This window comes from Amblyomma mixtum, chromosome 3, assembly GCF_055824585.1.
Source record: "Amblyomma mixtum isolate Tamu chromosome 3, ASM5582458v1, whole genome shotgun sequence".
NCBI classification, from domain to species: domain Eukaryota; kingdom Metazoa; phylum Arthropoda; class Arachnida; order Ixodida; family Ixodidae; genus Amblyomma; species Amblyomma mixtum.
Genome location: NC_143014.1, coordinates 120,364,758 through 120,380,300, shown reverse-complemented (window position 1 = coordinate 120,380,300; position 15,543 = coordinate 120,364,758). Strand labels below are relative to the sequence as shown.

At 49.3% G+C, this 15,543-nt stretch overlaps 1 protein-coding gene across 2 annotated transcripts in view; it reads left to right on the top strand.

Moving 5' to 3' along the window:
• Positions 1–15,543, top strand: part of LOC149351622 ((Lyso)-N-acylphosphatidylethanolamine lipase-like) — a 69,612-nt gene that overhangs the window by 46,413 nt on the left and 7,656 nt on the right. For both annotated transcript variants that reach the window (XM_089580939.1, XM_089580938.1), the window contains exons 4-6: positions 8,656–8,830; positions 10,136–10,396; positions 14,413–14,527. In XM_089580939.1, the coding sequence (XP_089437065.1) occupies positions 8,656–8,830; positions 10,136–10,396; positions 14,413–14,527 (551 nt within the window). The remainder of the gene's footprint in view (positions 1–8,655; positions 8,831–10,135; positions 10,397–14,412; positions 14,528–15,543) is intronic.

The window sequence follows — 15,543 nt, the reverse complement described above, 5'->3', positions numbered from 1 at the left end:
CACTGAAGAGGTCGCCTCCCTCCGCCGCCTCGAATCTGCAGTCTTTAGGAGAATCCTATGCCAACTGGCCGCCGGAGGACATCGGAAGCCGAGGCCTCGAAGCCGGCTTCGTCTGCACCACAGAGCCGATGACCTGATATTCTGAATCCTCGTCGCCAGAAAACACTCGACTGCCAGCATGCAAAAAGGTCGGGTCCCCTGGCTTGCTGAATCCGTTGTCCTCAGGGCAGAATTCTTGAAGCCGCAAGAGACCGGGCTCCATTGAGAAGAGGATGACTCCCCCTAAGCAGGCTTGGTTCGTTGCCTTCAGGGCAGGGCCACTGAATTGCCGCGGCAAATCACGAATGGCGTGGCACATCTCTGAGATGACGTTGGTGCGAAGCTAGGGAAAAATGTGGAAAAATCCCGATAGCCTCGCGGCAAGAAAGTGGGCCACAAACTCTGCCTTTGCCAGGGGTAAACACCGTCCGAGACCAGCTGAAGGAAAGACCGGCAGGAACTGTTCGTTGGGCGCCATTTTGCAGCAGAGAACGGCTTGCTCCAAGCTGAGCAGGGCGGCCTGAGGAGCCGGAGGGACTGCCGTAGCATCGGGCGACGTATGCTTCTGGTGCTTGCCAATCCCCACTTGAGGACTCATGCGAATGGTTCTTGGTCAGCACTGTCGCGGGATCGATGGGGCGTGTAGACTGCCTTAGTCGCGGACAGAACGCTCTTCTGTCGGCATGGTTGTTGTTGTTGTCCTCTAAATAACGGCGCGTACCCACTGCGGGGGATTGGCCAAGACAGAGGTGGCAACAACAGCGCAGCGCGCCGCATCGTCTTCCTCGGATACCGCCAAACGGATACGACAGGACACTTTATGACAGTGACAGTTAATTCGCCATATACGTTCTGCAATGTTGAAGCGGGATAAAAAGAAAAGTAATTCGGATTAAATACGAGAAGCAGTGCAGCATGTTCAATAGATTTTATCGCGATGTTTCCAATTGAACGGCTGGTGCCCAGAGCGGGGCAGCACGCGACCATTTTTGCCTCTGTTTTTAGCGGCAACAGAAGAAAGGCTCGTGCCCACTGCATGCGGTGGATTGGCAATCTGGCCATCGCAGGCTTTAGAAAATTTAAAAGAAGTTTTGTTTTTGCGAGATGGACTGATTATTTATTTCAGTCGTTCATCGTCAAGGTTGATGAAGTCAGAAGACGGAACAAAGTAATGAATATATGAGCATTATTCATGTTCTGGAGAAAATAAACGCAGAGTCCAATTTCATAGCTGCTATATTTCTTGAATAGTGCGCGGCGTTGCAGATTTGTGTGTGGTTGTGCCCGAATATGGAGACTAGAGTTGAAAGGATATATTTGAACTGGTGGTGATGTGCTCATGCGGCGTTTTCATACAGCTTCTTCTGAGAGAGGAGAAGGGGTGACAGAAAAATAGGAAATAGTGTACGGATGCTGGTTGAGCAGAGTGGACACACAGGGGAGGCAGCCAGTGAATATATCTATAACTATAAAGCATTACAAATAGCCACCGTGGTGGCTCAGTGATTATGGTGCTCATCTGCTGACCCGAAAGACACGGGTTCGATCCCGGCCACGGCGATCACATTTCGATGGAGGCGAAATGCTAGAGGCCCGTGTACTATGCTATGTCAGTGCACGTTAAAAGAACCCCAGGGGTCGAAATTTCCGGAACCCTCCACAAGGCGTCCCTCATAGCCTGAGCCACTTTTGGACCTTAAACCTCATAAACCTAAACCTGTTATAGCAATCAGAAGCCCCACCTGACTTGTAAGAAGCAGTAGGCTTGGTGAGTGCTGCTGTTATTTTTATAACTAATTAAACATAACTGTGTATGTTGCCCGTGCAAACGTTGGGCTTTTTACAGAAGATAGTCAACATCAAGGTGGAGAACAATCTCCACCGGCATTCCGACACGCCGCAAGCTTGGGCGTAATTGCGTTGTTCTGAATTTGACCAAAAAGTTAGGTGAGAAAGTTAGGTGGGCGGATGAGATTAAGAAGTTTGCAGGGATACAGTGGCGGCAACTGACAAAGGACACGGTTAATTGGAGAGACATGGGAGAGGCCTTTGCCCTGCAGTGGGTGTAGTCAGGCTGATGATGATGAATTTGACCAAGCTGCACTGCCTTGAGCACGAAAAGCGAGACATTCCCAGGCACGTAAGAAAGCAAGCCGAGGCTGCATAGCAGAATTTAAATGGTGGGAAGCAGCGAAAAAAAATTCAGGGGGGTCACTTTGTTGACCTAAAGTGCGGTGAGGCGAAAGCCTTTAACACGGTGTTGCTGCTTGTGCCACTGATGTGTGGTTCAGATGTTAATTAAGTGCACAATTATTTGGAAATCTTAAATGCTGGAGACACTGGAGGGCATTTGGGAGGCATCCGTCTGATTCGACGCCTTTCTGCAAACACTCTCCAGCGTCCTAGACGAGGAGAACTACATATGCGTTGGCAGGAAGTAGTGTAGCCATTAGCACGCTCGGCTGCGGAACGGAAGGATGGTGGTTCGAACCTCATCGTGCACTAAGACTTTTTTCTGGTCTGACTAAAAAGGGAGAGAGAGAGAGAGAGAGGCGATGGAGAGCGCGCGGCAGCGGCGGCGGCCCCGGCACGCTAGCTATGCGTCGCTTCTGCGCATGCGCAACTGGGGAGCGCAGCGGCGGCACCTCTGAGTCACCCGCGCAGCGACGGCGGCGCGCCAGCTGTGCGCCATGTGACGTCACTGCTCCTCGCGCATACGCAGTATGGCCTTTCCTCGGCTCCACGAAATGGCTCGGCGACTAGCGTAGTGTTGCTTTCGCAATAAAAATGGCTGAGGCTTAACTTGGTTAAGCCTGGAGAATGCGAAGCATCATCGTGTCGCGTAATTTGGAGGCGCACAACCACAGCGACGGCGCGAGGTGGGCCCCCGTTTCTCCACTGTCGTGACGTCACAGTGTCACGTGGTGTGACGTCATGTATCACGTGATGTGGAGGCGCACAACCACAGCGACGGCGCGAGGTGGGCCCCCGTTTCTCCACTGTCGTGACGTCATCGTGTCACGTGGTGTGACGTCATGTATCACGTGATTTGGAGGCGCACAGCGACGGCGCGAGGCGGGCCCCCTTTTCTCCACTGCCGTGACGTCATCGTGTCACGTGGTGTGACGTCATGTATCACGTGATTTGGAGGCGCATAACCACGGTGAAGGGCTGAAGTGGTAGCTAAAGTAGTATGCTTCGCATAAAAGCGAGGTCGGGAAGAAGGCGACACGGACCCGCGCTGCCTTACAACTGATCACTTTTATTCCAGCGCTTTGATATATATAGCAGGAAAGAAAGAAAGATGTCGCGAAAGATGCATCACCCCCACTAAAACATGCCACACATATGTGATATGTTTATGCATGTGTGATATGTTTTAGTGTCGCTCATGTATCTTCCGCTATCTTTATTTCTTTCCTGCTATATATTTCAAAGCGGTCGAATGAAAGCGACCTGTCCTTAGCGCGTGTCCGTGTCACTTTCTTCCTGTCATTGTTTTTTTCCGCAGTTTCCCAGCTTTTAAGTTATGCACCAACTAGACCAATAAAAAACTTTATGACTACATAGCAGACGTGTTGCAAGCGCCGGTGTATATCCCTACGTCTCCTTGAGATTAAGCGTGCACTCCGAACTAGTGAGAGGCGAAACATGTCCGGAGCATACACACTGTAAAACGGGCCAGGAAATGAGCCACATCTACTCATGGCCCCCGTGACCTGTCCCATCATCGGACGGCGGGTCAGCGCGGGTGCGTCAATCCCAGCGCGTGAGCAATACCTCCTGGAGACACCTTCGCTTTCGAAGTCCCGCTCGCTTAGGATGGCGTGCGTGCTGGGGATAACAAGCCAGTGGCTTCCGCTCATGATAAAGCTGCCTCGTAGGACTTCCCCACAGTGCGACAAAGAAAAAGGTACAGAAAACTGGCTAAACTAGGCCCTTTAAACAATCAGCGTGAGCCGGCGGCTGGGCGGCAGAGCCTCTTGCTCCGGCGCGGCCCTCTTAGCACGAACCTCGTACTCGTACGCGTGGCAGTTCCCGTCCACTACGCGTTGTTGTCAACGCCGCTCTCACTGCTGCCAGGTCTTCGTCGCCAGCCGTTCCTCGGTCTTGTTACGAAGCTGATCGGCTTCTCGCCACCGTCGAGCCTCGCGAGCTCGCCATCCAGCTGCTGCGCCATCCGCGCACGCTGTTCTTTCGGTTTATTTTGTCTCTCAGCAGCATCCACTGAAAAGAGGGGAGGGAGGGGGGGACACATAATTGAGTAGAACGGCTACGTGGCTCCGATTCGAGGCTCCTCTTGTGACTCCGACTGCGGTCCTGTAGCAGCTCGGGATTCAGATCTTTTTTATTTCTCTTTCTCTCACTCAGTCCGCCACAGTGTCCCTCCATCCCCCTCTCCTACTTCCCTTCTTTCTCCCATCGCCGCCCCTCTTATCGTTCTTTCATCTTTCCTGGCCACTTCGATCGGTGACCTTGGAGGGGCTTCATCCACGTGACGGCTCGAGGTGGGCTCCGTATAACGGCTCACGCTGTTAAAATATAGTGCCGCCGCTCTGGGTAGCTCCTTTCCCGCTTCGTCGATCGGTCCAGCCTGAGCACTTCTCCATTTCGTCGCGGACGAGGCATCAGCGACGAGGCCAGGCCAACTCCTGCAAACCAGACCGCCTCCAGACTGGGAACCTACCACTTCACCCTGCAGCTGCCGTCACTACATTCAAGCCGAAGCGAACGTTTAACATCACGCGGCCGAGTGGCACAGCGCAGGAAAAGGGACTTCGGATTACTGCCTGGCCGCGCATCTGCTACAAAGCTTGCAGCACCTGGGCTGCGGCTAGCAGAAAAAAAAATAGACAGGAGGGGTAAACAAAGAGGGAAGCGATAGATAGAAGGAACAGGTGCTTAGTGTGCGTCCGAAATAAAGCGGTTCCTCCTCTCATTGGTGTAGCACAGCGGCACCAGGTGCAGTTCAAACTAGTTATTAGGGGTGTGCGAATATTCGAAATTTTCGAATATAAATCGAATATTAGATTTTTGCTATTCGTATTCGATTCGAAATCTAAGTATTCGTGCTGTTTCGATTATTCGTTCCCATGCGAATATTCGTATTTAGCCGAATATTTTATTGCGAGCACCGGCGTACATTTCGGTGCCCAAGTCCAATCGACATAGACGTAACAACATGGAGGCGTCCAGAGCCATGCGTAATGTTGGGCCATGCCGTAGCTGGCTGTGTTTGTGACCTTCTTTGTGGCTATACCTGCGAAGCTGGTATAGTCAAAGCTGTGCACGAAGTACCTCGCAACACCTGCCACTTCAGTGCGGAGAGGGAATTACCTGTCTCTGGAGACGTCGTTTCAGCTAGAAGGGAATGACTCCTGACTGACCATGTGGAGCAGCTGGTTTTTCTTAACAACAACCTTTAATGTTCATCCCAGCAACGCGCTTTTGCGCTGATGGCATGCTAGATTCGATCAGTGCTGTGTACTAGCCATTTTATGTGAAAATTACTCTTCTAAGAATAATGATCTAGACTTTGATACTTTCTGTGCAGCCACACACACTTTTTGTGTTCATTTACATATTGATAGTTGAGCTGTGATGTTCTTGGATGCTCAAATAAATGTTTTGCAGTGGTTAAATGCGTCTTTCCTTGATTATTCGATATTCGATTCGATATTCGGAACTAAGTATTCGTATTCGATTAGTATTCGAAAAATTTGATATTCGCACACCCCTACTATTTATTCAATTGTTCTTTACCAAGCCTTGTGTCTATTTTCCTCTTACTTTGCGTGGACCCTTCCTATCGTGGAAAGCGTGGCGCAACCGTAAATTGGGAGGCGTCACTTAGCCAAGTCACCACCGCCGCGCGCTGCGTCATGTAGTTGGGGCCTGTACCGGTATAGTGCGGCGAAATTAGGTGTGGTTTCTCCCGTTTGTCTTGATGAGAATCATAGATGAGCTGTAGGCATACCTTTTGCATGCATATGCGTGCGTCGAAAACCCACGTCTCCTTCTGAGGTTGGGAAATTGCGGCATAAAAAGAAGAAAGTACATAAACCTAGCGACACGTAATAGATAATACAGTCGAACCCAGATATATCGCACCCGGATGTTTCAAATTATTATTTATTTCGAACTGTCAGAGCAGCCCCTTGAAACCGTACAAGAATGAAGAGTATTGATCGCGTTTATCGAACTCGCGTTCAACGGAACATTCTATATATCGAACGGCGCGCCGCGCCACAGGAAGTGGCGCTTCTCCTAACGGCACTCTTCAACCACTTTTCGCGCGCGGAGACGGATAGGTTGCGTACCTGCTAGCGGCCGTAGCTATGTGAAACTGCTTTACGAGATGAATGTGGGTTGTGGTTGAGGGTAGCCTTCGGTCCCTTGTACTCATTTTTCACGCAATATCGCTGTCATGCGGTGAAGCCAGCCTAACTATCAAAAGCTTGACGGCGGCCCTCGCCGGGCATGCTTCGCTGCCAAAAGCGTTTCGGAAACAAACTACTTTAATTTTAATGAGATTATTCTATTTAAGTGTATTGGCAACATGATCAGATGTCTTGTGATAGACAGTGGCTAGTTCTAAAGCACCGTCCACTGCGGCTTCAATGCGATTGCGAAGCAGTTTAATTAGGCCTAGTAACGCCTAGCGAGCGGTGTGCCCTGCCAGCATGCCGGTGGGCTGTACGTCTCTGCAAGCAGCGCGTTGCTAGTGTTGGTGCAATGTGTTGTTTCTAGGTTACAGGCAAGGTTATCTGTTGCCATTTTTCTGTATTTCGAATTACTAATGTATGGAACTACTCCGCCATCTCCATCGAATTCGATATATCTGGGTTCGACTGCATAGTACTTCAGCCGCTTTGTGTACGTCTTAATGGCATGGCGAAATGCGTGTCCTCATGCCGGTGCCGCAGTTTGGGTTTCTTGACTGGCGTGTCGTTGTCTTTCTTGATCACATCCAGATTGCGTTATGTGGATATACAAGATCACCGTTAGCCCTGGAAAGTGTGATCAAGTGGCCGTATTGTTCTTTAAAAAAAAATTGTCATCGATTGCGATTCTTAGTTGCGATCATTTGCTTGCATGTGCTTGCAACTTCGTCGCCTTCGGCACTTGGCCAGCGTTTACGATGGGACCGCTGCAGGTTAGCAGGAGAATGAAGAGGAAGTCGCTCCCAGTACGCGCCACGCTTTCTTCTTAAATTCCTCCTTTCGCTTTCCTCCTTGTGCTCTGCAAGACCTTCACGCGCACGCGACCTGTATATATGTTATTATATGTTATATGTTATTATTTTTTATGTACATAGATTTATTCCCAGTGTACCTCTCCCCCTGTCCTTTATACTATCCCCTCACCGCTTTCATTTCACTTCTACACACTGCCTGCTATCCTTTAATTCCGCTGCCCCAGCTCAGGTGCCTTCAGACGCGATGGTAGATGCCAGGGCTAGCAACAATCTTTTGTCTTTCATTTACCATGTTCATTCAAAACCACCACTTACTTTCCTCATATTCTTACGGTACGGCATCGTCATTGATGCTCAACCCAGGAACGGACGCCTAACAGCTGGGCTTTAAAAACTCAAAGCAAGACAGGAATACCACACGCGTGCTATGCGACCACAGTGAGAACTAGCTTGAAATTGGTTCACGCGGCTGGCCAAGTAGAAACGCGTATTTCGCTGCGAGGGCGGACGAACAGATGACGGGTGAGCGCCGCTGTCAGTCATGTCGCTTATCAAGAAGACGGTTTTGGTCATAAAAGTGAGATACACTGACACAATGGACACCCTGATTACACTTTGCTTTTATACCTTCTACTCTGGGGTCAGTGACCTACCGTTACGAACTTGTCGATCGACATATCGCGTGCTGTGGTGCTGCATGACTTTCGGTCTGTAGTACATTAAAGGGCAACTGAGAAGCCTTAAAATTTGCCGAGTTTAAAGGGGTCGAATGAGTGAAACTTGCAGGTAAAGCGTGCGAAGTCTTTTTGTGCTAGCATTTAAAATGGTGACGCGTTCGCCTAATAGTGCCGCGTCGACGTTCAGGCTTCTTTGCAGTGCACAGCTATCAACAGAGGCCGCAATAATGATCACGTCACGTACGGCGGCGCTAGGTTTCCAGCGAAGAAAAGGTTGCTTCAAAGAATAAAACCAACGCCAGTGCAGGTTAAACCCACGGAGCGTTGTTTGGGCGGTATCGGAAGACGCACGGCAGAATGTTGGCGAAGGCAGCAGACATCTGAAATTTCGGCAGCAGTGACGTCTTTATGAGTTTCGCCGCACTTCTTTAAAGCAGTGAGGAGAAGTTAGGACATCATCACGGATTTAACCGGCTATTATTTGACTATTTTAGATCCCAGCGCAAAACTACTTGGCCTGCTTTAGCTAGAAACTTCATAGATTCGAATTCTTGAATCATCTCGGATGCTTAAAGAACCATTTCAGCTTCCCTTTAAGCTGCTGCAGGGAGCGCGGGGTCTATGTAGGGCCTTTACCAAGGCTTTTAGTCTCCGCGCTCTCACACCTTTGATGTGAAATAAAGCGTGCTCGATTGATTGGTTTATTTATTTATTGACCATGGAGGCGGGTATCTTGTGCAGTTGCCTCTGGTGCTTGTCCATGGCCTGGGATGCGGCTCCGCGCTGTGGGTTTTGAACATCGAGGAGTTGTCCAAGAACAGGGTGGTCCACACCGTGGACCTGCTGGGCTTCGGGCGCAGCTCCAGGCCGTCGCTTGGGAGCGACGCCACTCACATCGAGGAGCAGATGGTTCAGAGTAAGCGAGTTCTTTTCTTGCGTAATGAACTACCAACTACCTTTCGTTCTTGCCCTGTTAGATGTCTTTCAATGTATCGGCTGCGGGAACGCTCGAGGCGATGAAAAACGCCGTTAATGCTCTTGTGTGTCCTTTATTTAATGCGAAAGCATTACTAGTCCCATTACGAGAAAAGGTGGCGCGCGTGTGTGTTTACTCATAGATGGTACAGAAAATCCCAGCGATGGCAAGAAAACGTAGGGTGACGTCATCAAGCGGCCGTATACGACGCACACAGCAATTCGAACACCGCCATTTCAGACAATCATATGCATTTCGTTCTACATACCGGGTGTCCCAGCTAACTTGAGCCAAGGGTTAAAAAATAAAATATTAGAGATAGGCAACTGGAACCAGTTGAATATTGGTGGTAGCCATCTTGCGCAGCGCAGGCAATTTTTTTCTTTGGTAAATAATTAATATATTAATTAAGTTCAATTGTATACATTAATAAATATTGACTTTAGACAGAAAATTGAATTTGTAGATATGTAGAGCACCGCCAGAAACTCCCATTCCATTATTTACGATAAGGAAACCCTCACGTGCGTCTTTTTTTTTCCGGTTCCAAAGAAAGCCCGCGAAAAAAAAAAAAAACACATGACTAACGCATTCGCGCACCACGATCGTGCTGCTCTCAAGCGTGGTTTCAGCAAACGAATTCAGCTTCAGCCTTCACTCGACGGCTCCGCAGCAGAGGCAGGCTGATATGTTGGCGGTGGTTTCTCGTCTGCGTCAGCAAGTGCACCAGTTGTTCTTCCCCTTTTCTGAATATTTGTCTAGAAAATTTTGATTGCTGTGTGAAACTGTGTCTAGTGATCAAATGTCCCCCTGAATTTTTATTACACCAGTATAGTACTGTGCGGGTTCTTTCTATTTCTGCGTTTCAGAAACAAATAGAAGTTCTGAGCACGGTCGCGATAGTCTAGCATGTCTTGTACAGCTTCATCTGCAGCATGCATTATAATATCTTAAGAACGCTTTAGGGAAGGTACTATCACACCTCTACAGGGCATCGCTCCTGCCGGGTACCTAATCAGTGTGCTGTGATGTCAAGCAGCTATCGAATGAGATCTATATCGCTTTGGTCGTGCGATGCTCTCAACCAGGCAGCGCTGTCTAAGCCAGTGTGCTTTATGTTTGATTGTCGGTATGAGTACCAGTCCCTGATGCTGTGCCAGTCAACCCAAGGAACCGTTCTTGTCAGCCAGTGCCAACGCATTCAACATGGTCGGGAAAAGTGCGCTGATGGCCTGGCCTACGCAGGTCTCGAGGCGTGGCGGAGCCAAATGCAGTTGGAGCGCTTCGTGTTGCTGGGCCACAGCATGGGCGGCTTCTTGTCCGCTTCGTACTCGCTGCGGTACCCGCACCGTGTGGCCCACTTGGTGCTTAATGATCCCTGGGGATTTCCGGTGTACGACCCGGGGAGGGCACGTGGCAAGCGGATGGGGAACTGGTTGGCGCCCCTGCAGCTCTACTGCAACCGCTTCAACGTGCTGTCAGGATTGCGAGCGTCTGGGCTACTGGGTGAGTGATGCCCTGTTCATCCACCTGCAGGCAACCATGCTCTTGCCGTGTCACAGTCCCTAACACGGCTTGTGCCGGCCTATACGGGCCAGCTACAGAGAGTATAATGGCCGGACATCTGGCATGAGTGTCGACATGCATATTTTGCATCGCGGGCGATGAAAGGTACGGAAAGGTTGTAGCGCTTCTAACACAGGACGAAGAAAACGAGACCGCGAACACTAACTCTGTCTCGCTTGCTTTTGCCAGTCTCAGTGCTGTTGCATCATTTCCATCAACATGCCCGGACCAGCCTGTATCAGCCCTCTTTTAGGAAAGATACGGGTGCGTCGTCATTACTAAAGTCACACCGCATTACTGGCGTTTCTTTCCATTCATTAAATGAAGCTTCATTATTTGGAAGCAGACATTGCCGTTATGCTCACTGTGCCGCGACCAGTTAAACGGAGCTCGTGACAAGCTCCCCTCGCCAGAGGGCATTCGTCGAGCCGTACACACCGCGGTGATGCCAAAGTTTGCGAAGTCCAACGAGCAAGGCAGGCAAGCCGAAAGCGTGACTGCAATTCACTGCCTCGAACGGCCTGCAGCAGAAGTAAATGTGGAATGAAAATGAAGCTCACATGATTGCAAGTTGGCCCTGCTTTGTCGAATATTTGGCCTCTGCCTTCGACAAAGAGCAAATAGCTAGGCGACGACCTCCTTTAGCCCGCCCTTGTGCTAAACCAGCACGACACCGAAGCCGACACAGCTTCCATCGGTACAGTGCTAGTTTCGGCAGTGCCATTAAACTTCCCGAGAACTGGCGGGCACTGCAAGCGGCTTTCAAGTTCCTTGGAATTTTCGAATGGGAAAACTTTCCATCTGAACATAACATCTGCCATGTTCTGCGGCATTGTGTGAAAAGTTCTTGAAAAGCCGCTTTGTAATAGGCAGAACATCTTAGAAATCAGCAGGTGAATTGCTGTGCAAACTGCGTTAGCAACTGCCCTCTATGCTGCGGTCGTGTTTCATTTTACAGCAGCAGTTTTTAAGGGCATGTTGCCTCGTTGTGCGTCGTTGGCGGAACACCGCGCCACGCTGATTGGTCAGAATGCTGCACGTCACGCATGACGTCACGGCAAAGCGCCACGCTGAGTGGACCGAACACATGACGTCACGAGTTTCAGCTAGCTCAGCGACGTGCCACACACACTACTAAAGACGAAGGCAAATAATAAGACTGTCGTAAACAGCTGTCGCTGAAACTCATGTTACTAGGTGGCAATCGTCCTGCGAGTTTTTCGTTGTTACAATGGGTCAAGAGACACGAAGTCCTGAAAATTGTTTCGAGTACTGTAGCAAGCTTCTTTAAATGACCGCCTTATCTTTGGGCGAAGACAATGACCTTAGATAAATGAGGCAGTTTGCTGCTTGAGAACCTGCGTACGCTGTGCTCATAGTGTGAGGCATAGTCTGAACGCTGTAACCCAGAACTTGAAGAAGCCGTCAGGCGTGGTGAAAGCTATCCTTTGTTGATTTCTTTCGTCGACTTAAGGCTGCCAAAGTCCTCTCCTGAGGTCCATCGACGAGAAGTACTTGGAGCTGCTGAGTAGGCCCCACGTCGGAGCTAAGCATTTTCCTTGATTAGTTTTAGGACGAACATCAATGAGGCAAAATCGCAGGCTGCTCTGTTTCTTTTTCATAAAAAGAATCCCATAACATCCTGCCTTCTCTCTGCCGTGGGTCTTTCTCAGTATAATTATGTTGGTTTGAACCAAGCTCTGCGAACTGGCTTATCATTCTTGGAGTCGTTCTTTTCTTGAGCCCAGTCCCTAAATGTTCACTCATGACAGAGTGGTGCGCTGCTGTACCTTTGAATTTCTGTCAATTTTGCGGCCGTCGACGATCACTTGCAAGTGGGTGGCGGATGGCGGTGTACTTCGGTAATGGTAAGTTGTGGAATGGACTATGCGTCGTTCTGTCTTATCGCAGCTGAGTCGAATCGTCGCTGTTTCTGACACGTCGCTGTGTAATTACCGAGCGCCGTCGTTGTTGCATTGGGAAATGAGGTCTTCGCATCGGTTATTGATCGCGTCGTCGTCGTCGACGAAGGGTATTTTGTCAATTCTCCGCAAAGCCACCTCCCCTTCAAAGCTTACTTCCTTTAGTTTCAACGTACTTGTCTGGAAGACCTTTGCGCAGCCACTGCATAGCTACTGAGGATGACGTAGCAAAACGTGCGTTTGACAATTACGTGGATTTGCGAGACGCCCTTGGCAGCGCAGCGCGGCTGCTAATCTCGTCACTTCTTTTACGGGCGCTGGTTGTGTGGTAGTGGTGGTTGCTGTATCTCCTCCACTGCTCCTGGATGTTGGTAGTTACAGAAATGACCTGAGGTTAGGCCGTTGGAAGCACACTGTGGTCTTCTTCGCGAATAACCTTGCGGATGACTTCTCGAAGACCGTTAGTGCTGTCTCCACTCCAAGGTGATGACTTTGGCCTATGCTTTCTGCACGACTGGAGCTGAGGTGTCGGACGTCTGTGTCGCGAAGACACTCCGGGAAAGCATGAAGTTATCTCAGTTCTTGAAGCATTGCTTCGGCATGTCTATAAAATGACGGGTAAAGGTGCCGCAGCTCGTATTCGTCGCTCCGGTCGTTGGATCAAGACATTCTCTCGAAACGCTTCACATAGTCTTTAGCGTGTTCGCGTTGTTGCAGCAACCGGCCAGCATGGCCGCGTTTTCTCCAGGATCGCTGGAAATGGTGTCTCGGCTCGGCTTACGCTCACCGCAACCTTTTAATATATTTTTTTTTTGTGCGTACGATGTGGTCCAGGAGGGATCTATGCTCAGGTGGCAGTCCTTAGTGGCAGCGGCTGCTTCAAAGCTCATCTTCGATCGTTGCAAATGTGACGCTTTCTCCAATCTGGCCTACTTGAATGCAATTCTGCTGTGGCTTTCAGCGAGCGAGTTCTTAACATGCTTTGAACCTTCCTGAGACTTCATATGGCGGTGAGAGCAGGCAGGCACACAAAGAGGTAGGAATATAGCGATACAAAAGAATGAGACTTGGGAAGCTAACTGTTTTTTCTTTTTTTTAGAAACCTCTGAAAAGGAATGCAAAGGCGGTATAAGTGATGCACACGAACTGTTCTCGTCACTCAAGGACTGCATCAACTCTCGGCAGTAATTGGAACGCAAAGATACTAATTAGTATGTTCACGTCAGTCCTCGTCAAAAGTATACAGCCCAAGGGGTACGCTTCCGAGGCCTGCAGCGTGCCTCGTAATGCATCTTCAGCGACCGTAATCTCTCGAAAGAGGACTTCGCGTCCTCAATCCTCCCAAGCTTTTGACTGCTAGATGTGCTAGGCAGCCGCGCTAAACAGCTTAGAAGCAAACCTCTTGGTCTGTATACTTTTGACGGGGGCTGTGAGTACTGCAAAAAGTAAGCACTTACTGACAAAGCAATATCAAACCTTCGCGGAAATGGGCGTACTGAACAGACTGTCCACGTGTAAGCGCAATACGGACCTCGTTTACAAAGACGCATTTTCTATTAGCCAAAGATATATGTGGTGTACTGCCAGAATACTAAGTGAACGCTTATTTAAATCACTTTATGTGCAGCGTGTGATGTCTCTTTAACTGTGCTACAACGTGCAGACACTGAGGACACTGGTGTTAGACAAACCCAAAATCATACTTCAGGTATGCAGCAGAGGCGGATCACCGATTCTCGCCTCTGTCGCAACGGCGCGTGCGTTGCAGGTGGCCTGCGTGTAAGTTTATAAAGTATTCGTGAATTCGTGAGCATTCGTTTTGGTAACGAAGAAGAGGAAAACACGACGACGTTCGCATAGTGAAAGGGTCACCATCGAGTACCTTGGAAGTACATCTCTTTTAATGTTTGCGTGTACCAATGTTTTCATCATCATTTTGTGTTTAGACTAACTTCAGAGATGAAATCAGCCCCGACTTTATTTAGTTCGTCTTTGCTCTGATGTTGCGCGAATGTTTTGTTTTTCTATTCACAGGGCCATTCATAATGCAGGCGGCGCTTAGTGGCGCTCACAGCCGCTTCGGCCACGTTGTCACAGATCCGACTGCTATTCCGAATTACGTCTATCACTGCAACGTCCGGAGACCAACGTAAGAACAAAAAACACAAAAATGAATTTTGGTGCAAAGTGATTAGCGAGCGATGATATAATCAAGGTCAGCGAAGAACAAATCCTGCCTTTCTTGCTGGCTCAATATTTATTTCTACAGTGCATTAGACCATACTTGGCTCACTATACATGCGCACACTAGAGAAAAAAAACAATTACAACATCTTTGATGTTGTAATGATGATGTTGTGATAAAATTTTTATATCTGTGATGAGATTCACGAGCGTAGCGAGCTATCCGGAAAACAATTACAACATCTTTGATATTGTAATGATGATGTTGTGATAAAATTTTTATATTTGTGATAAGATTCACGAGCGTAGCGAGCTATCCGGACTTGAGAGCCCACATCTGAAATTTCGTCCGTTTTTTCCCCTTGAGTGCTTTCTTTCTTAAAGTGGTGGAGACACCAAATTTTGAAGCTATAAAAAGCCTGCTATGGGATTCCTATGTATGCAAGGGCACTCAAGGCCAGGTGTTGGACGCAACAAACGTTTAAAAAATATTTTAATTCGGTTCCAAAGATTACCTAAATGCTCACTCTCACAATCTAGACCCATCGCTAGCGCCATCAACCATGACGTCACAAGGGGTGCAGAAAAATTAAAGTTTTAGTGACGTCATACCAAAATACAGTGACGTACGATGAGCGGGGCACAGCCGCGTGAGCGCAGTCGACGCACCAGCTAGCCGCGTTTGCTGCTAACCGCCACTCGCTCGGTTTGCGGCGCGCCGTTGCGAACAGCGTCGCAACGTCCGATTGCAGCTCGTTGCCTGCGTCCGGCCTGCTAGATGTCAACGGCGGGCCGCTCGCGGCAACAACGACGGGAAGCGGCAGCGTCATGATGACATAGGGCGCACTCCTTGGAGCCGGGCGGTCTGCGCCAGTCTTCGTGCCGAACGCCGGCATCTGAAGAACGCGATAGTATTGTTTGTTCACGTTCATAGCAAACCCTGGGATATATGAATATCAAAAATGCATCGTTTCTGACGAT